The 21,615-nt window shown below is 42.2% G+C and overlaps 2 protein-coding genes across 3 annotated transcripts; one reads left to right on the top strand and one right to left on the bottom strand.

Annotated features, from left to right (window-relative positions):
* Nucleotides 1–2,987: 2,987 nt before the first annotated feature.
* On the top strand, nucleotides 2,988–10,365 carry ifi35 (interferon-induced protein 35). The gene is made up of 10 exons (XM_024405939.2): nucleotides 2,988–3,124; nucleotides 3,517–3,553; nucleotides 3,634–3,711; nucleotides 7,561–7,719; nucleotides 7,900–8,016; nucleotides 8,132–8,279; nucleotides 8,353–8,462; nucleotides 8,686–8,872; nucleotides 9,043–9,152; nucleotides 9,581–10,365. Exons 2-10 carry the CDS (start codon nucleotides 3,542–3,544, stop codon nucleotides 9,788–9,790), a joined length of 1,131 nt encoding a protein of 376 aa, XP_024261707.2. The 5' UTR covers nucleotides 2,988–3,124; nucleotides 3,517–3,541; the 3' UTR covers nucleotides 9,791–10,365.
* Nucleotides 10,366–10,502: 137 nt separating this feature from the next.
* bcat2 (branched chain amino-acid transaminase 2, mitochondrial) lies at nucleotides 10,503–21,086 on the bottom strand. 2 transcript variants are annotated; one of them, XM_024405937.2, is made up of 11 exons: nucleotides 21,008–21,086; nucleotides 17,129–17,200; nucleotides 16,389–16,589; nucleotides 16,028–16,138; nucleotides 15,801–15,920; nucleotides 15,264–15,427; nucleotides 14,611–14,753; nucleotides 12,854–12,939; nucleotides 12,537–12,677; nucleotides 12,365–12,439; nucleotides 10,503–12,207 (listed from the first exon to the last, which is right to left on the bottom strand). In XM_024405937.2, the coding sequence occupies exons 1-11, from the start codon at nucleotides 21,023–21,025 to the stop codon at nucleotides 12,166–12,168; spliced, it is 1,173 nt and encodes a 390-aa protein (XP_024261705.2). In that variant the 5' UTR covers nucleotides 21,026–21,086; the 3' UTR covers nucleotides 10,503–12,165. The 2 variants fall into 2 exon arrangements, with proteins under 2 accessions (XP_024261705.2, XP_042183659.1); XM_042327725.1 differs by lacking the exon at nucleotides 21,008–21,086 and adding an exon at nucleotides 18,469–18,491.
* Between the last annotated feature and the right edge of the window lie 529 nt (nucleotides 21,087–21,615).

The following is a 21,615-nucleotide window of genomic DNA, read 5'->3' on the forward strand; positions in this document are numbered from 1 at the left end:
AAAATCATTCAGAAAAATCAAAGTAACTTCACAGATCTTCATTGTAAAGGGGTTTAAACACTTACCTGTGCTTGTTCAATGAGCAATAAACAATGAATGAACATGCACCTGTGGAAGGATCATTAAGACACTTAACAGCTTACAGACAGAAGGCAATTAAGGTCACAGTTATGACAACTTAAGACACGGGCCTTTTTACTGACACTGGGAAAAACACCAAAAGAGATGCCTAGGGTCCCTGCTCAACTGTGAATGTGCCTTAGGCATGCTGCAAGGAGGCATGAGGACTGCAGATGTGATCAGGGCAATAAATTGCAATGTCTTCTGGTGAGACTCCTAAGAGCGCTACAAGGAGACAGGATGGACAGCTGATTGTACTCGCAGTGGCAGACCACGTAACAACACCTGCACAGGATCTGAACATCACACATGCAGGATGGCAACTGAGTTCCACCAGGAACGCACAATCCCTCCATCAGTGCATAGACTGTCTGCTATAGGCTGAGGCAGGTCCTCACCAGACATCACTGGCAACAACATTGCCTATGGGCACCGTCACTGGACCAGACAGGACTGGCAAGAAGTGCTCTTCACTGACGAGTTGCAGTTTTGTCTTACCGTTTATCGTCAAAGGAATGAGCGTTACACCGAGGCCTGTATTCTGGAGCGGGATTGAGGTGGAGGGTCCGTCATGGTCTGGGGCGGTGTCACAGCATCATCGGACTGAGGTTGTCGTTGCAGGCAATCTCAACGCTGTGCGTTACAGGGAAGACATCCTCCTCGTGTGGTACCCTTCCTGCAGGCTCATCCTGACATGACCCTCCAGCATGACAATACTGCTCGTTCTGTGCGTGATTTCCTGCAAGACAGGAATGTCAGGGTTCTGCCATGGCCAGCGAAGAGCCCGGATCTCAATCCCATTGAGCACGTCTGGGACCTGTTGGATCGGAGGGGGAGGGCTAGGGCCATTCCCCCCAGAAATGTCCGGAAACTTGCAGGTGCCTTGGTGGAAGAGTGGGGTAACATCTCACAGCAAGAACTGGCAAATCTGGTGCAGTCCATGAGGAGGAGATGACCTGCAGCTGGTGACCTGCAGCTATTTTTCCAACACCAGATACTGACTGTTACTTTTGATTTAGACCCCCCCTTTGTTCAGGGACACATTATTCCGTTTCTGTTAGTCACATGTCTGTGGAACTTGTTCAGTTTATGTCTCAGTTGTTGAATCTTGTTATGTTAATGTAAATATTTACACGTTAGGTTTGCTGAAAAAAAACGCAGCTGACAGTGAGAGGATGTTTCTTTTTTTGCTGAGTTTATATATACAGTTGAAATCGGAAGTTTACATACACTTAGGTTGGAATCATTAAAACTCGTTTTTCAACCACTCCACAAATTTCTTGTTAACAAACTATAGTTTTGGCAAGTCGTTTAGGCCATCTACTTGTGCATGACACAAGTAATTTTTTCAACACTTGTTTACAGTCAGATGATTTCATTATTTCAAATAATTCCCTGGATCACAATTCCAGTGGGTCAGAAGTTTACATACACTAAGTTGACTGTGCTTTTAAACAGCTTGGAAAATTCCAGAAAATTATGTCATGGCTTTAGAAGCTTCTGATAGGCTAATTGACATAATTTGAGTCAATTGGAGGTGTACCTGTGGATGTATTTCAAGGCCTACCTTCAAACTCAGTGCCTCTTTGCTTGACATCATGGAAAAATCAAAAGAAATCAGTCAAGACCTCAGGAAAATAAATTGTAGACCTCCACAATTCTGGTTCGTCCTTGGGAGCAATTTCCAAATGCCTGAAGGTACCATGTTCATCTGTACAAACAATAGTACGCAAGTATAAACACCATGGGACCACGCAGCCATCATACGGCTCAGGAAGGAGATGCGTTCTGTCTCCTAGAGATGAACGTACTTTGGTGCGAAAAGTGTAAATTAATCCCAGAACAACAGCAAAGGACCTTGTGAAGATGCTGGAGGAAACAGGTACAAAAGTATCTATATCTACAGTAAAACGAGTCCTATATCGACATGTCCTGAAAGGCCGCTCAGCAAGGAAGAAGCCACTGCTCCAAAACCGCCATAAAAAAGCCAGACTACGGTTTGCAACTGCACATGCGAACAAAGATCGTAGTTTTTGGAGAAATGTCCTCTGGTCTGATGAAACAGAAATAGAACTGTTTGGCCATAATGACCATCATTATGTTTGGAGGAAAGAGGGGAGGCTTGCAAACCAAAGAACACCATCCCAAACGTGAAGCATGGGGGTGGCAGCATCATGTTGTGGGGGTGCTTTGCTGCAGGAGGGACTGGTGCACTTCACACAATAGATGGCATGGGGATGGAAAATTATATGGATATAATGAAGCAACATCTCAAGACATCAGTCAGGAAGTTAAAGCTTGGTCGCAAATGGGTCTTCCAAATGGACAATGACCCCAAGCTTACTTCCAAAGTTGTGGCAAAATGGCTTAAGGACAACAAAGTCTCAGGGTATTGGCGTGGCCATCACAAAGCCCTGACCTCAACCCCATAGACAATTTGTGGGCAGAACTGAAAAAGTGTGTGTGAGCAAGGAGGCTTACAAACCTGACTCAGTTACACCAGCTCTGTCAGGAGGAATGGGCCAAAATTCACCCAACTTATTGTGGGAAGCTGGTGGAAGGATACCCAAAACGTTTGACCCAAGTTAAACAATTTAAAGGCAATGCTACCAAATACTAATTGAGTATATGTTAACTTCTGACCCACGGGGAATGTGATGAAAGAAATAAAAGCTGAAATAAATCATTCTCTCTACTATTATTCTGACTTTTCACATTCTTATAATAAAGTGGTGTTCCTAACTGACCTAAAACAGGGACTTTTTTACTAGGATTAAATGTCAGGAACTGTGAAAAACTGAGTTTAAATGTATGTGTGCGTGTGTCGTCGACTAAGGTGTGTGTCGACTTCCGACTTCAACTGTATGTATACTCAGTAAAAGCTGGTGTATTGAGTGCTGTGCTGGCTACCCAAGTGCATACCTCTTGTCGAAATCTGCCGTCTCGTTTTGAAGAAACTGAAACTGAAAGAAAAAGACGTACCACTTCACAACAGCTAACTACAGTAAGTGGTTGACTCAGCTTTGTCTTCTATAAAATCGTAACTAAATGAATGTTTTAATTTAAAATAGATTGGATATGTGTTAAGAGTCATACTTTTTTGTTAAAGACTTCAAAGGAACGGTCAATGGTACTTGGACACGTTGATAGTCGGACGGACTCAAAAAGGAATGTGTAGCTATATGAATACCGAACGTTTTCAACTAGATCGTTTCAAACTACTTATCATTTTATAAAGTGTAACCTACACTAGTCAGTGGAGACGTTGGCTGCGTTTAGACAGCAAGTCCAACTCTGATATTTTTCCAGTAATTGGTCTTTTGATCTGTCACAGATCTTTTTCATTATAAATTGGGCCTACTTCACATTTTCCACGACATTTTATACTCTTTACAGATTAGCGTCAATTTCTCCGACAGTCATGTGTGATGAGGTAAGGGGGAACCCAATCTTCAGTGAGTCTTATCATTTTTGTAAACAGGCCTGACCTAATGGAATGGAATTGTTTTTCAGGATTTCTCCTTAATTACAGAAAGCCAGGGATCACAAAACACCTTGGATGGAATCCTAAATGCTATCAGCAAATGCAAGGTATATTTGACCAAAGAAAGGATATTAATTGGGAAAGCTCAAAAAATTGTCTGACTCCAGTCACCCAAGTCATAGACAGTTCTCTCTGCTAAAACGGCAAGGGTACCCAAGCGCTAAGTCTAGGACCAAAAGGCTCCTTAACAGCTTCTACCCCCAAGCCAGAATACAATGAAATGGCCACCAGGACTATTTACATTTGTTTTTAACACTGCTGCTACTCGCTGTTTATCTATGCATAGTCACTTTATCCCTACCTACATGTACACATTTCCTCGACTAACCTGTACACCTGCACATTGAACCGGTACCCCCTGTATATAGCCTCATTATTATTATTTTATTGTTACTTTTTATAATTGGTAAATATTTTCTTAACTCTTTCTCATTGTTGATTAAGTAAGCATTTCACGGTAAGGTCTACTACACCTGTTGTCACATGCGTCAAATACAAAGTTTCATTTGAATTGTAGAATAAATAAATAAAAAATATATATATACAGTGCCTTGCATAAGTATTCATCCCCCTTGGCGTTTTTTCTATTTTGTTGCAATACAACCAGTAATTTAAATGGATTTTTATTTGGATTTCATGTAATGGATATACACAGAATAGTCCAAATTGGTGAAGTGAAATGAAAAAAATGGTTGTTTAAAAAAATAAAATAAAAAACGGAAAAGTGGTGCGTGCATATGTATTCACCCCCATTGCTACGAAGCCCCTAAATCATATCTGGTGCAACCAATTACCTTCAGAAGTCATATAATTAGTTAAATAAAGTCCACCTGTGTGCAGTCTGTGTCACATGATCTGCCACATGATATCAGGATATATACACCTCTTCTGAAACGCCCCAGAGTGCTACACCACTAAGCAAGTGGCACCACCAAGCAAGTGGCACCACCAAGCAAGTGGCACCATGAAGACCAAGGAGCTCTCCAAACAGTTCAGGGATAAAGTTGTGGAGAAATACAGATCAGGGTTAGGTTATAAAAAAAGATCTGAAACTTTGAACATCCCACAGAGCACCATTAAATCCATTATTAAAAAATGGAAAGAATATGGCACCACAACAAACCTGCCAAGAGGGGGCCGCCCACCAAAACTCACAGACCAGGCAAGGAGGGCATTAATCAGAGAGGCAACAAAGAGACCAAAGATAACCCTGAAAGAGCTGCAAAGCTCAACAGCAGAGTTTGGAGTATTTGTCCATAGGACCACTTTTTAAGACGTAGACTCAACAGAGCTGGGCTTTACGGAAGACTGGCAAGAAAAAAGCCATTGCTTAAAGAAAAAAAAATAATCCAAAAGGAATGTGGGAGACTCCCCAAACACATGGAAGAAGGTACTCTGGTCAGAGGAGACTAAAAGTGAGCTTTTTGGCCATCAACGAAAATGCTATGTCTGGCGCAAACCCAACACCTCTCATCACCCCGAGAACATCATCCCCACAGTGATGCATGGTGGTGGCAGCATCATGCTGTGGGGATGTTTTTCATCGGCAGGGGCTGGGATACTGGTCAGAATTGAAGGAATGATAGATGGCGCTAAATACAGGGAGATTCCTGTTTCAGTCTTCTAGAGATTTAAGACATGGATGGAGGTTCATCCTTCCAGCTGGACAATGACACTAAGCATACTGCTAAAGCAACGCTTGAGTGGTTTAAGGGGAAATGTCTTGGAATAACCTAGTCAAAGCCCAGACCTTAATCCAACTGCGAATCTGTGGTATGATTTAAAAATCTCTGTACACCAGTGGAACCCATCCAACTTGAAGGAGCTGGAGCAATTTTGCCTTGAAGAATGGGCAAAAATTCCAGTGGCTAAATGTACCAAGCTTATGGAGACATACCCCAAGAGACTTGCAGCTATAATTCCTGCAAAAGGTGGCTCTACAAAGTATTGACTTTGGGCGGGGTGAATAGTTATGCACGCTCAAGTATAATTTTTTTTTTTAGTCTTATTTCTTGTTTGTTTCACAATTTTTTGGGTATTTTGCATCTTCAAAGTGGTAGGCATGTTGTGTAAATCAAATGATACAAACCCCCTAAAAATCAATTTGAATTCCAGGTTGTAAGGCAGCAAAATAGGAAAAATGCCAAGGGGGTGAATACTTTAGCAAGCCACTGTGTGTGGTGTGTGTGTGTGTATATATATGTCGGAGGTTTACATACACCTTAGCCAAATACATTTAAACTCAGTTTTTCACAATTCCTGACATTTAATCCTGGTAAGAATCCCCTGTCTTAGGTCGGTTAGGATCACCACTTTATTTTAAGAATGTGAAATGCCAGAATAATAGTAGAGTGATTTATTTCAGCTTTTATTTCTTTCATCACATTTCCAGTGGGTCAGAAGTTTACATACACTCAATTAGTATTTGGTAGCATTGCCATTCAATTGTTTAACTTGAGTGAAACGTTTTGGGTTGCCTTCCACAGGTTTCCCACAATAAGTTGTGTGCATTTTGGCCCATTCCTCCTGACAGAGCTGGTGTAACTGAGTTAGGTTTGTAGGCCTCCTTGCTCACACGCTTTTTCAGTTCTGCCCACAAATTTTCTATAGGATTGAGGTCAGGGCTTTGTGATGGCCACTCCAATACCTTGACTTTGTTGTCCTTAAGCCATTTTGCCACAACTTTGGAACTTGCTTGGGGTCTTTGTCCATTTGGAAGACCCATTTGCGACCAAGCTTTAACTTCCTGACTGATGTCTTGAGATGTTGCTTCAATATATCCATATAATTTTCCATCCTCATGAGACATCTATTTTGTGATGTGCACCAGTCCCTCCTGCAGCAAAAGCACCCCCGTGCTTCATGGTTGGGATGGTGTTGTTCGGCTTGCAAGCCTCCCACTTTTTCCTCCAATCATAACGATGGTAATTATGGCCAAACAGTTCTATTTTTGTTTCATCAGACCAGAGGACATTTCTCCAAAAAGTATGATCTTTGTCCCCATGTGCAGTTGTAAACCGTAGTCTGGCTTTTTTATGGCGGTTTTGGAGCAGTGGCTTCTTCCTTGCTGAGCGGCCTTTCAGGATATGTCGATATAGGACTCGTTTTACTGTGGATATACTGTAGATACTTTTGTACCTGTTTCCTCCAGCATCTTCACAAGGTCCTTTGCTGTTGTTCTGGGATTGATTTGCACTTTTCGCACCTAAGTATGTTCATCTCTAGGAGACAGAATGCATCTCCTTCCTGAGCGGTATGACGGCCATGGTGTTTATACTTGCGTACTATTGTTTGTACAGATGAATGTGGTACCTTCAGGCGTTTGGAAATTGCTCCTAAGGATGAACCAGGCTTGTGGAGGTCTACCATTCTTTTCTGAGGTCTTGGCTGATTTCTTTTGATTTTCCCATGATGTCAAGCAAAGAGGCACTGAGTTTGAAGGTAGGCCTTGAAATACATCCACAGGGACACCTCCAATTGACCCAAATGATGTCAATTAGTCAATCAGAAGCTTCTAAAGCGCTGACATCAATTTCTAAGCTGTTTAAAAGTACAGTCAACTTAGTGTATGTAATCTTCTGACCTACTGGAATTGTGATACAGTGAGTTATAATTGAAATAATCTGTCTGTAAACAATTGTTAGAAAAATTGCTCGTCATTCACAAAGTAGATATCCTAACCGACTTTCCAAAACTATAGTTTGTTAACAATAAATTTGTAGTGGTTGAAAAACAAGTTTTAATGATTCCAACCTAAGTGTATGTAAACTCCCGACTTCAACTGTATATATATATATATATGAGGCTTTGTCAACTGTGTAATAATTAATGCATGTTTAACCCTGTTGGTGAGTGTAGCCTATGGCTCAAGGGCCTCATAGAATCTGTGTTCTCAGGTTCAACACAATCAGTTGCTGAAGGAGCAGCAGGACCTGTCCAGAGCCAGGGATGACCAGGAGGACCTTGCTAAACAGTTCAGACAGCGCCTAGTCAAACTGAGGATATCTCTGGAAGAGGATGACAACAACCAAGCCAGGGATGTAGACTCTGAAAGGGTATGGCAAACTTTCTCAAATCACTAAACTGAAGATCAACACTAGAATTCACTTTTTTCTTAGGATATCGCTATATTTTGCTTATCCTATACTTTGTGGCTTTTTGCAGGGTTGAGCGATGTCTTGATAGAGGTTTTGTATTCTGCCTGAATGACTAATAGGAGTAATGTTTCTCTGCAGAAGAAGATAGCCGCCCTGCATGATGAGGAGAGCAGACTGAAGAGGGAGATCCAGAGAGCAGAGGAAGAACTGCAGCTTGAGGAGGAGAGCGCCCACCACCTCAAGCAGCAGACTGATGTAGGGCCACACCCCAAAACTCAGGAGCTATATTATTAGTCTTGGTGTGGCTGTGTACTGTAGTATGTGTGTTGAGATTTAGTTGACTATTGAAGATGGTCTCTCTCGGTTTTAGGTGTCTACTGCTGCAGTGCCTGAAAAGAAGGTTGTGTTCACTGGAGAAACGGGTTATGGCGCAAACACACTCGATTTTGATGTGAAGCCACATATAGTGTATCCAATGGAGGAGGGCACTGCACTGATCACTTTTGAGGATGAGGAAGGTAAGACCGAAAACTTTACTCTGTCTAGCACCTATTTTATTTCTGTGGTTATTATACCGCCTTTCCTCCACAGTGGCCCAGAAGATCCTGAGCCTGAGGGAGCATAAGGTGGATCTGGGTGGGGATTGTGCCATCACTCTGGAGGCCAAGCTCATACAGCTGCTGGTGCCCTGTCAAGTAGAGGTACAACCACAGAGACCCATCTCCATTCACTAGTGTTTAGGTGTCAGGAAGATGATGTAATGAGTGCAATACAAGGGCCTGAACAACTGTGGCTCTGTTATGAAGAGTGTCATGTGCAGAATAACTTGGATTACATCCAGTTAGTTTATTTCATTTGTATGTATGTCATTGCATTCCTTTGTGTGAACCAGTGTCTGTGTGTGCACCTGTCTCTCTACCTCAGATGGACACTGAGGTATGTTCCCGCCGTATCCTGGTTTCCAACCTGCCCAAGAAGGTCGGGGAGGACCGCTTGCTCGACAAACTGGAGATCCACTTTGCCAAGAGCAAGAATGGAGGGGGGGAGGTGGAAGAGTCTGACATGCTGCATGATTCTGGCAACGTGGTCATCACTTTTACAGAAAACAATAGTACGCAAGTCAAGTTCCTGTTGGAAAATGTCATTTTCTTCATAAAGGGAAAAAGCCCAGAATAATTCATTTTCATCATATTGTTATTTCTGTCCATTCCTTCTGACTTTATATAATTAGACATTTACAACTTTTGATTAACTGAGCGTACTGTGCATTGTTTACCACAGTTGCCAAAGGCCTGGCTGACAAGCAGTACCACGATGTGGAGTTTGAGAAAGGGAGGAAGAACCGTGTGAAGGTGACTCCATTTCTGAACGGAGAGATCACAAGTTTCCAGGTAAGCAGATTTCATGTTCATGGCCATGAGTTTATCCCTTTAACTTCATGACAACCAGACTATAAAATAAGCAAGCTACACTATCAGCAGAAATACCTTTATGCCTAGTGAAATCATCAATTCAGAGAGTAATGTTAAACTGTACACAGTTTCAGTCTGTGGTGCACCCATTCCAATTTGGTTAAAAGTTACTACAATGGGATTGTTATACAATTATAATTCCAGGGTTAAGCTAAAGTAATGTACATGTTTACATATTGGTTTCCACATTACCTCACCTGGAAAAACTCAAGGCCCTATACACTAGATAATAGGTGCTCAACTCATTGTTTGGGACTTACAGACAAGCTAGTCCAACCATTAGTGTCTAGAAGCTGTCTGTAGTAAGGCGATATCCTCCAATCTGATCCTTCTCGCCCCTCTACCAGACACGGCTGTCAGCATGTGGGCGTACTGTGCTGCTGACTGGCATCCCTGCCGTCATGGAGCAGGAGAACCTGCAGGACCTGCTGGAGATCCACTTCCAGAAGACCAGTAACGGTGGGGGAGAGGTGGACGCCTTCCTCTACAACCCTCTGGGGCAGCACACCCTGGCCCTGTTTGAGGAGGACTGTCCCACTGAAGACCAGAGCCAGTGAGAGGGCCAGGCACTGATAGCCCTCCCCCTAGTGAGCTCAGACAACTTTCTATTGCCGCTCGTCTATCCCATCTCAGTACAGGATCAGTTAAATCCAGCCTGGGGATCTAATCCTGGCCTGTTATCAGCATAGAGGTATGATCTCAATTGCAATCTTTCAACCAAATGCTAATCTTAGTCAGAAGCTTTGGCACAGTGCCAACCCCTGAGTTTACATCGTGTCTAATATGGTCTTTTCTGGGATACCTGTTTCAAAACATAATTTGGTAGAACCATCTATTTATATAGAATTTCTGATTTATGTATGCAGATCATTTTGGGTAAAATGTTCTTAGTGAAGAAATAATATTCAGAACAAAATTAAGTTGCCAAAGAAATGTAAATTATGCTTGACAAGACTAATTTAGATAACTTAAATGTTTTGAAGGAATGCGTATTCTACTGCTGTCACAATTTATTGTTCTATAATCGTGGTATTCTATTGTTTTCTGTCATTCTTTGTATTGAATGAGCAACCCTGTACGGTAGAATCAGTGATTGTAATAAAGTCTGTCCAATGGACCAAGTCAGACATTACGATGGTGTGTGTGGTTCGTTCATTATTACTGAGAAGGGACTACACTGACAATGTGAGATTTAAGTTTTAATCGCGTAAAGTGCATGAGCATCAAAGCAGTACATTGTTTAGCAAAATCACACCCCGTCAGACAATGGAACACAGATGGAGTTTATTGTAAAAATCTAGTAACAATGTCCCACAACAAAAACACAAAGATCCAGCAGGATAGCCTAGTACAACCACTAAAAACAAGTTAGATCCACAGGACAACGACAGTCCACACACCCGGTCAGGCACTTAGGGAGGAATGGAGAAAACCAAGCGATATGAAAGAGGCATACATTAATAGAAAGGAAAGCAGCAGGGTGAGGACATAAACCTGGATATACAGTTAATCATTGGGAAGACGGTTGTTCCAATTGACAAGAAAAACCCACAGACAAAAAATAACTACTCATTGTTACCTTAAGTTTACATAATGATTACACACAACCTAGTGCAGAAGTCAGACAGTCTATAGCATCTATTGAACATGGTCTCTCTCATACTCTGAAGTCTACAATAAATTGGTTGGCTGACAGCCGTGGTTTATCAGACCGTATACCACGGATATGACAAAACATGTATTTTTACTGCTCTAATTAAGTTGGTAACCAGTTTATAATAGCAATACGGCACCTCGGGTTTGTGATATGGCCCATATCACAACTAAAGGGCTGAATCCAGGCACTCCGCATTGCACATATGAACAGCCCTTAGCCATGGTATATTGGCCATATACCTCGGGCCTTATTGCTTAAGTATATCATGTAGCTATAGCTAACCTCTTTGTGCATGCTTGAGTTCACTTGGACCTCTCCATTTTAATCTCAATCTTTTCAACATCACTTTCTTAATGGCATCTTTCCAATCCAGAAAGACACACACAATCACTTGACTGACTTTCTTCTGCTCAGTCACACACATGCACACTTGACTTAAACTAAGGTCAGTGTAAACTCATTTCTAGGAGATTGTTGAAAAGCACCTCTGGTGTCAATATGGTATATATAACCATTTGTATTCCTGGCCTGATATACATAGGTTCTACAACAACAAAAAGTCTTTTAAATCATATTCTACTTCCTCAGGTTATATAGTGATATTTAGAAAGTAACAAATCCTGTGACGTGGTTTTGATCTGATCTGTTCCTACAGTCACTTAACAATAATAGTACAGTCAACATATTCCTTATGTCAGCCAGTGAAAATGTCTAACACTCAATTGTTCCTATTAAGTACCTGTAAAAGTTATTCCCATATTGCAAATGACAAATAACTTACCAGTAATCCCCTACAATAGTTGTGCGTATTGCATATTTAAACTATTACAACAATACATCAGTTTGTGTCTAATAGCATGGACAACCCTATAGACCATCTCAGGTAGTGTTTATTAAAAAGCTTGGAGGACGATTTCTTCTGTAACCTGTGCTACAGTATGATAAAGGACTGAATAAGAAAAAGACCGACTTTGTTCCTAACACAGAAATACAGACTAGACTAGGTTGGTTGAACCGAGGCTGCGGCCGTTTCACAGCATTACTTATACAGTATTGTGTAACTGTCGGTATTCCATGCAAGTTGCAACATTTGAATGACCCTATCCCTTTACAAGTCCCCGCAGAAACACCAAGAGTAACAGACGTGACCTGTTCATCTCTGCCGGTCTGCCAGCCTATCAGAAGGAGTGCATTATGGGTTGTGCTGAAACTGCTGGTCTTGAAGATGGAGCGGGGGGACTGGTCGCGATATGATTGACTTGTTGAAACTTCCAATTAAACGACCAGTGGTGCCCATTCACTCTGTTTCCGGCCATACTGAGGAGTGGATGGCGCCAGGAGTGAAGAGTGGAAGCAAAAAAAAAGAACATCTTTATTTTGTTGCTTAGAGCAAAATGTATTTAGTTCTAATTCATATCGGAGGGAAGTACTCTGTTTAAAGGGTCAAAACAAGCATAAGGGCAGACCTGCTTACCTGCATGTCTGTCAGCTCTTTGTGGAATCGCTTGGCCAGGTCTGGACCATTCTGCATTGTAGGAATTTGGTAGGTCTGAGGGAGGAGAGAGAAAATACATCTGGAGCATTTTGTTTGAGGGCAAAACAAAAGGGTTTCAGAAAAATGTAAATACACCAAGGCTTGTGGTTACCTTCCCTTTGTAGAGCAGGCTGCCGACGGGACAGACCACACACGCCGTCCCGGCACCAAACACCTCCGTAATCCTGCCTGAGTCCAGAGCACCGAGCAGCTCCTTCATGCCCATGGTGCGCTCTGTCACTTTGAACTCTCCCTGAAGGAAACAAAACAAGTCCGTATGACTGTCAATCACTATTATTCCAATAAAATAATTCTGCTAACCATCTTCTGTCTTCTATGTCAATGGATTACACTGGTCTTAAATCCTCTCTGTTCTCAAATAACTTTGATCTTTTCCCATTATAACCTCCCTAATCCTCCCCTACTTACCCATTCTCTGGCCAGGTCTAGCAGAGACTGTCTGGTGACTCCTGGGAGAATGATGCCATCTAGAGGAGGAGTCAGCAACTCTCTCTCTGCATACAAACAGGTACTCTTACTCACATACATAAGCTGTACACCGTTGTTTGGAGTTGAACAGAATTCACATCCAACAGGGGGAAGCACTGACACAGCCTATTTTGACAGTCCAGGCAGACTAGAGACATACAGACTAGAGACAGTCAAACAGACATACGGTACCTTCAGAAAGTATTCATACCCCTTCACCTAGTCTGCATTTTTGTGTGTGCCTTCATTCAAAATGGATTAAATATTTTTGAAAAATCTCTCAATCTACACATAATACCCCACAATGACAAAGTGAAGCACATTTTTGCAAATTTATTGAAAATTAAATACAGAAATCTCATTTACGTGTACATACCCAAGTCAATACTTTGTCGAAGCAACTTCGGCAGTTATTACAGCTGTGAATGAGTCTTTCTGGGTCAGTCTCTATGAGCTTTCCCCACCTGGATTGTGCAACATTTGCCCATTATTATTTTCAAAATTCTTCAAGCTCTGTCAAATTGGTTGTTGATCATTGCTAGACAACCACTTTCAGGTCCTGCCATAGATTTTCAAGTAGATGTAAGTCAAAACTGTAACTTGGCTACTCAGACATTGACAGTCTTATTTTGAGGTAGAGTTGGCCTTGTGTTGTAGGTTATTGTCCTGCTGAAAGGTGAATTCATCACCCAGTGTCTGGTGGAAAGCAGACTGAACCAGGTTTTCCTCTAGGATTTTACCTGTGCTTAGCTCGATTGATTTTTTATCCAGAAAACCTCCCCAGTCCTTAACAATTACAAGCATACCCATAACATGATACAGCCATCACTATGCTTGACAATATGGAGTGGTACTCAGTAATGTGTTGTATTGGATTTGCCTTAAACACAACATTTTGTATTTAGGACAAAAAGTGAATTGCTTTGCCACATATTTTGCTGTATTACTTAAGTGCCTTGTTGCAAACAGGATGAATGTTTTAGAATATTTTATTCATACAGGCTTGCTTTTTCCCCACTCTGTCATTTAGGTTAGTATTGTGGAGTAACTACATAGTTGTAGATTCATCCTCAGTGGTCTCCTAATTACAGTCGTTAAACTCTGTAACTGTTTTAAAGTCACCATTGGCCTCGTGTTGAAATCCTGAAGCGGTTTCCTTCCTCTCCGGCAACTGAGTTAGGAGGGACGCCTGCTTCTTTGTTTGACTGGGTGTATTGATTCACCATCCAAAGTGTAATTACTAACTTTACCATGCTCAAAGGGATATTCAGTGTCTACCAATAGGTGCCCTTCTTTGCGAGGCATTGGAAAACCTCCCTGGTCTTTGTGTTTGAAATTCACTGCTCAACTGAAGGACCTTACAGATAATTGTATGTGTGGGGTACAGAGATGAGGTAATCATTAATAAATCATTTTGATTACTATTATTGCACACAGAGTGAGTCCATGCAACTTATGTGACTTGAACTTATTTAGGCTTGCCAGAGATTGAATACTTATTGACTCAAGATGTTTCGGATTTTAATTTGTAATTAATTTTACTTTGACATTATCACTGGCCTATTGTGTGTATGCCAGTGATAAAATCTCAATTTATTCCATTTTAAATTCTGGCTGTAACAACAACATTTGGAAAAAGTCAAGGGTTGTGAATACATTCTGAAGGCGCCGTACAGACGATAGACAGTGAAACAGACCTCCTCCCTCATTCGTCCAGTAGATGAAGAGGTTCATGGTGCCAACCTCTGTGATCTCCTCTTGCTCTCCATACAGCCACAGGACCTGCTGACAGCCCTGCTTTATGGCCTCATTCTGCACTGATATAGTAGGCCCATAGTTACTGACAGAGAGAGGGAGAGATGGAAAGTATGAGAGTGAAGGGGAGGAATAGACATGGGAGAGAGGAGGGATGGTGGAAAATTTCATTTCAGAAGGCAGCTCCCTTGGAAACACATAAACCCTCAAACAGCTCCTCCTGCTGGGGGGGCTGACCTTGTGAGAGAGGTCAAACAACATGGCTACCAGAGGACAAACAGGACATTAAGTTAATGTTCAGGTAACATGCAGCCAACATTTTGTAATCTAGAGGAATGTGCATGGTTAAAATAGCTAAACAATTACATTATAAGCCTCAAACGGTCTCTATTCAGAAGTAAACTTGGGGCCCCAGTGTCAGACCATATCTTGATAATTCCATGACGTTATACAAGAGTTGTTATATAGCTAATAAGCTATTAAGAAACCACTCGTTTTTTGGAAATTCCAACGCAACAAAGCAACCCATTGTTGCTTTCGTAAATTGTTGAGTCACTTCTACTTGGAAGTGTGTGTGTTAAAGTGTGATACTCACCCCCCCATCTTGTAGGCTCCGACCCCCCCTCTACAGGCCCTGACATAGCTTGGGTCTGCCAACAGAGAGACTGGGCTGAAGGCCCCTGTGGTAAAGTAGGGCCCTACAGGACCCACGATGCAAAATAGTAGGGCTTGGCTGGACCTCGACACACCCAGGGAAGGCTAAGGCCAGGAGGGGGAGAGGGGAGGAAGGAGAGGGGTGTTACTGGAGGAAACAGTGACAGCGCTATGTCACTACCTAGGGCTAAGTGTAGATGGTTAAAAAAATAGATATGATCTTTTTTTTTTTTTTTTTTTTTTTAACTAGGCAAGTCTGTTAAGAACCAGTTCTTATTTACAATGACGGCCTAGGAACAGTGGGTTAACTGCCTGGTTCAGGGGCAGAATGACAGATTTTTACCTTGTCAGCTCAGGGATTCGATCGAGCAATTTTTCGGTTACTGGCCCAACGCTCTAACCACTAGGCTACCTCCCCCCCAATGTGAAATCATGGAGACTGTCTCCTGTGTCTGTGAGAGGGGGGGGCAGTGCTCACCTCAATCCCAATGTAGGTGGGTCTGATGTAGAGGCTGGCGTCTAGGGAGTAGGGGACCCAGTCCTGGTCCACCTCCACCAGCTTCCTGATGCACTCCAACAGCTCCTCCTTATCAAACAACTACACAGAGATGGGAGGGACAGAGGACCTGTAACTACTTGGTTCAGTTCAATTGAGTGGAAAACCAGAACCCGGGTTCTTCAGGACCAGGTCTGAGAGAGACTCACAGGGAGACAGCTGCGGTCAGCAGTGCGGTGCATCCTCTCCATGTTCAGGTTGGGTCTGAACAGACGGATGTGATTGTCCACTCCTCTGAACGCCTTCATGCCCTCAAACAGCTGAGAGACAGACACAGACATACTGTTCATACATCTGGCAGAATGAACCATCTCTGAAAGAATAAGCTAGGTGACTTGTATCAAGGACCGAGGTCTCAGTAAGACAGTGCTAGCCTCGTCAGGCAAATTGACCACTGCGCTCACATTTCCTTTATGAAACAGAATGTGAATTATTGTGACGTCTGTCTGGTTTTACGAGGCTAACATAGCCAAATGTCTCCTATGTCTGCACTATGGCTCCTTCTCTCACCTCTATGGAGTAGTGCAGGGCAGAGGTGGCAGGGTGCAGCGACAGGTTCTGAAAGGGCTTGATCTGGGGAACCTTCCAGCCCTCTTTCTCTGACCAATAGATGGTCAGCATGTGGTCTGAAAACTGCTTGCCAAACACCAGGGAGGCGGGGTCTGGCTTGGGCTTCCCCGCAGTGTTGCGCTCGATAGTGAGGTCTGCGGCCTGAGAGAGGAAGCGGGGCGGAGCAGAAGAGACAGACGGACAGACGAGGAGGGGAAAGGAACAGAACGAGGGCCAAACACAATGATTTTCTTTATTGTAATGAAAGGGCTTGGAGCGGAAATTAATGGTGGCTTGGGAGCCAATTAAGCACTTCAATTAAACTGAATTAAATAATCAAAGCACAAGGAAGTGAGAGAAGGAAGAAAGGGTACAGAGTCACGTGGTGGACTAAGAAAACATTTGATCAATAGACCCCCGGGCTGACTGGTAGGCTACTGAACACGTGCCAAATGACACTTCTACCTACTGAACACGTGCCAAATGACACTTCTACCTACTGAACACGTGCCAAATGACACTTCTACCTGTAAACAAGCTTCAGCCGGCCTCTGTTAATAAACAGCCGTGCCTCAGAGTCATGCCAAGCTCCTAAAAACCTCCTGTGTTGGGGGTTGTGATGACTCAGACAACAGAGAGTAATACAATGACTCAGGAAACTGTCTCAGGTGTCTGGTCATTACTTCTCCTTTATATATTACCTTGAATGAGCTGGCAAACCGCAACGGCCCCAAAGAGTAGGGGATGGCTTGAATGAACCGTCCATGAAGTGCCTAATAAACAAGAGAAAACATTACATTTAATAATCCTGGTAAAGTTAAAAGAATATAGGCTACCAGAATTCACATTATGACAAATAACCTACTAAGAGCCTTGTAATACAATCTACTCCCACACTGGAAACTTGCCTTCTCAACCAAGTTGACAATGTTGTCCCTCTTCTAGATAAATGTAAACCAGTAAAGCACCACACGTGTCTGTCGTGACATAAAAAAAAAGATATATATATAGATACTGTTCAGTACCTGCACTGTGTCTGTGTAAGGGACAGCTGGAGCAAAGCAGTAGGCTGTAAATACACTAATAATATATACACACACTAGAGGTCGACCGATTTATGATTTTTCGACACAGATACCTGATTATTGGAGGACCAAAAAAGCCGATGCCGATTAATCGGCCGATTAAAAAAATATATAAAAATCATATGTATTTGTAATAATGACAATTACAACAATACTGAATTAACACTTAACTTAATATAATACATCAAAATCAATTTAGCCTCAAGTAGATAATAAAACATGTTCAATTTGGTTTAAATAATGCAAAAAAGTGTTGGAGAAGAACGTAAAAGTGCAATATGTGCTATGTAAGAAAGCTAACGTTTCAGTTCCTTGCTCAGAACATGAGAACATATGAAAGCTGGTGGTTCCTTTTAACATGAGTCTTAAATATTCCCAGGTAAGAAGTTTTAGGTTGTAGTTATTATAGGACTATTTCCCTCTATACCATTTGTATTTCATTAACCTTTGACTATTGGATGTTCTTATAGGCACTTTAGTATTGCCAGTGTAACAGTATAGCTTCCGTCCCTCTCCTCGCTCGAACCAGCAACACAACAGCCACCACATTGAAGCAGCATTACCCATGCAGAGCAAGGGAAACAACCACCCCAGGGCTCAGAGCAAGTGAAGTTTGAAACGCTATTCACGCGCGCTAACTAGCCAGCCGCTTCGGTCACACCAGCCTCATCTCGGAGTTGATAGGTTTGAAGTCATAAACAGCGCAATGCTTGACGCACAATGAAGAGCTGCTGGCAAAACGCACTAAAGTGCTGTTTGAATTAATGTTTACGCGCCTGCTTCTGCCTACCACCGCTCAGTCAGATACTTAGATATACTTGTATGCTCAGTCAGATTATATGCAACACAGGACACGCTAGATAATATCTAGTAATATCATCAACCATGTGTAGTTAACTAGTGATTATGATTGATTGTTTTTTATAAGATAAGTTTAATGCTAGCTAGCAGCTTACCTTGGCTTACTGCATTTCCGTAACAGGCAGACTCCTTGTGGAGTGCAACGAGAGAGAGGCAGGTCGTTATTGCGCTGGACTAGTTAACTGTACGGTTGCAAGATTGGATCCCCCGAGCTGACAAGGTGAAAATCTGTCTTTCTGCACCTGAACGAGGCAGTTAACCCACCGTTCCTAGGCCGTCATTGAAAATAAGAATGTGTTCTTAACTGACTTGCCTAGTTAAATAAAAGGTGTAAAATATATATATAAAAATATATATATATTTTTTTAAATCAACAAATCGGCACCCAAAAATACCGATTTCCGATTGTTATGAAAACTTCAAATCGGTCGACCTCTAACACACACACACACAAAAAGGTATGTGGACACCCCTTCAAAACTAGTGGATTTGGCTATTTCAGCCACACCCGTTGCTGACACGTGTATAAAAATCGAGCACACAGCCATGCAACCTCCATAGACAAACATTGGTAGTAGAATGGCCTTACGGAAGGGCTCAGTGACTTTCAACGTGGCTCCGTCATAGGATGCACCCTTTCTAACAAGTCAGTTCGTCAAATTCCTGCCCTGCTAGAGCTTCCCCGGTCAACTGTAAGTGCTCTTATTGTGACGTAGAAACGTCTAGGAGCAACAACGGCTCAGCCGCGACGTGGTGGACCACACAAGCTCACAGAACGGGACCGCCGAGTGCTGAAGCGCGTAAAAATCGTCTGTCCTCGGATGCAAAACTCACAACCGAGTTCCAACCTGCCACTGGAAGCAACGACAGCACAAGAACTGTTCGTTGGGAGCTTCATGAAATGGATTTCCATGACCGAGCAGCCGCACACAAGCCTAAAATCACCATGTGCAATGCTGGAGTGGTGTAAAGCTTGCCGCCATTGGACTCTGAAGCAGCGGAAACGCGTTTGCTGTTGTGATTAATCACGTTTCACCATCTGGCAGTCCGATGGACAAATCTGTGTTTCGCCAATGCCAGGAGAACGCCCCACACCATCACATCTCCTACATGCTTCACAGTGGGAACCACACATGCAGAGATCATCAGTTCACCTACTCTGCGTCTCACAAAGACACGGCGGTTGGAACCAAAAATCTCAAATTTGGTCTCATCAAGTCTCTTCTTATTATTGGTGTCCTTTAGTAGTTGGTTCATTGCAGCAATTCCACCATGAAGGCCTGATTCACGCAGTCTCCTCTGAACAGTTGATGTTGAGATGTGTCTGTTACTTGAACTCTGTGAAGCATTTATTTGGGCTGCATTCGGAGGTGCAGTTAACTCTAATGAACTTATCCTCTGCAGCAGAGGTAACTCTGGGTCTTCCTTTCCTGTGGCGATCCTCATGAGAGCCAGTTTCATCATAGCGCTTGATGGTTTTTGCGACTGCACTTGAAGTAACTTTCAAAGTTCTTGAAATTTTCCAGATTGACTGACCTTGATGTCCTAAAGTAATGATGGACTGTTGTTTCTCTTTGCTTATTTGAGCTGTTCTTGCCATAATATGGACTTGGTCGTTAACCAAATAGGGCTATCTTCTGTATGCCACCCGTACCTTGTCACAACACAACTGATTGGCTCACACACATTAAGAAGGAAAGAAATTCCACAAATTCACTTTTAACAAGGTACACCTGTTAATTGAAATGCATTCCAGGTGACTACCTCATGAAGCTGGTTGAGAGAATGCCAAGAATGTGCAATGCTGCAAAGGGAGGCTACTTCGAAGAATCTCAAATATATTCTGATCTGTTTAACACGTTTTAGGTTACTACATTATTCCATAATGTGTGTTATTTCATAGTTGATGTCTTCACTATTAATCTACAATGTAGAAAATCTACAATAGTAAAAATGAATTAAAACCTTTGAATTAGTAGGTGTCCAAACGTTTGACTGGTACTGTATGTTTTGGCCTGTCTGGTGAAGGTATGCGGAGAGCGCGCGCGAGAAAGAGTGTGTGTGTGTGTGTGTGTTGGAGACATAGCCAACACCTCATAGCAGGCATGCCATTTCTAGGGAAAACCACCTCTTTGCAATGAAACGTAATTTGACACTGTATTTCCATGCATTGAGATTTCGCTTTTATCGTAAAAAAAAACATCCTTCACATGTTAAAGCTTACATCTGTAGTTTCTGACTGGCTAAAGATTCGGAATAATGTAATCCACCCTAAATATTCATTACTGCAATGTTATTTTGCATAAGAATTCAAATCTGTTAAAGATCGTATTTTTACGACACACATTTATTTATCGCAAAAACACCCCTAGGCCTATTAATCTGTGACTGCACGCATTATGTCGACACTGACAACATGAATAACGTCACCAAAAGCAGTAGCTGCGCCTGTGTAGCTGATAGACTGAAGGTAAAAGCAGCGCGGGACGAGTAGCACATCAGTTAAACAAGTAAATAGTGGAGGTCCATTAACTCGTACTTGTTCAACACATTAGCCCCGCATTGTTAACTATTTACAGAGACGATCGAGATAAACAGACAATAGCGATAAAAGAGAGTGATCTTTGGACTCACCGTCCTCAGAACTGCCATCGCCGCTACGTAGCTAATGAATGGTAAATGTGTCCGTGTGGGATCAAATTCTATAAACGGTGGTCATTTGCGTTCCGTATTGGACCTTGTCATAATAACAATGTTCTTGAGATTAAAATAATAAAACAAATTCGTATCTGATATATATTTCTTATATATTTCATTTGTAAATTGTGCAATAATAGGTTTGCAAATTCCATTGAATTTCAAGTAAGGCTATTTTACCTTTACACGAAATAATAAAGACGTCATCTGAAGACATGCTGGTATGAATACTGAATTAATTGTTAATAAAATATACAGCAAATTATAATGGAAGATGGTAATAGTCAGCACAGCAGTGTGTTGTTGAAGATGACATAGGCGTGACGAATCTCTGCCATCTGGTTGGACAAAACAGACAGGGTTAGATGGGTTCGAATAAACGAGGTTTATCAAGTTCAAACGACCAAGAGTGGAGATGGCCACGATTGGTCTACGAACGGGGTGTTGTAGCAATCTTGTTATTTGATTGGACATCGTGCTTTCGGGGGATGGGCATTTAAATACTTAACCATGGTTTGAATGTGTATTTGTTATATAATGCATAA

The sequence above is a fragment of the Oncorhynchus tshawytscha genome, linkage group LG09 (genome assembly GCF_018296145.1).
Source record: "Oncorhynchus tshawytscha isolate Ot180627B linkage group LG09, Otsh_v2.0, whole genome shotgun sequence".
Taxonomy (NCBI): Eukaryota; Metazoa; Chordata; class Actinopteri; order Salmoniformes; family Salmonidae; genus Oncorhynchus; species Oncorhynchus tshawytscha.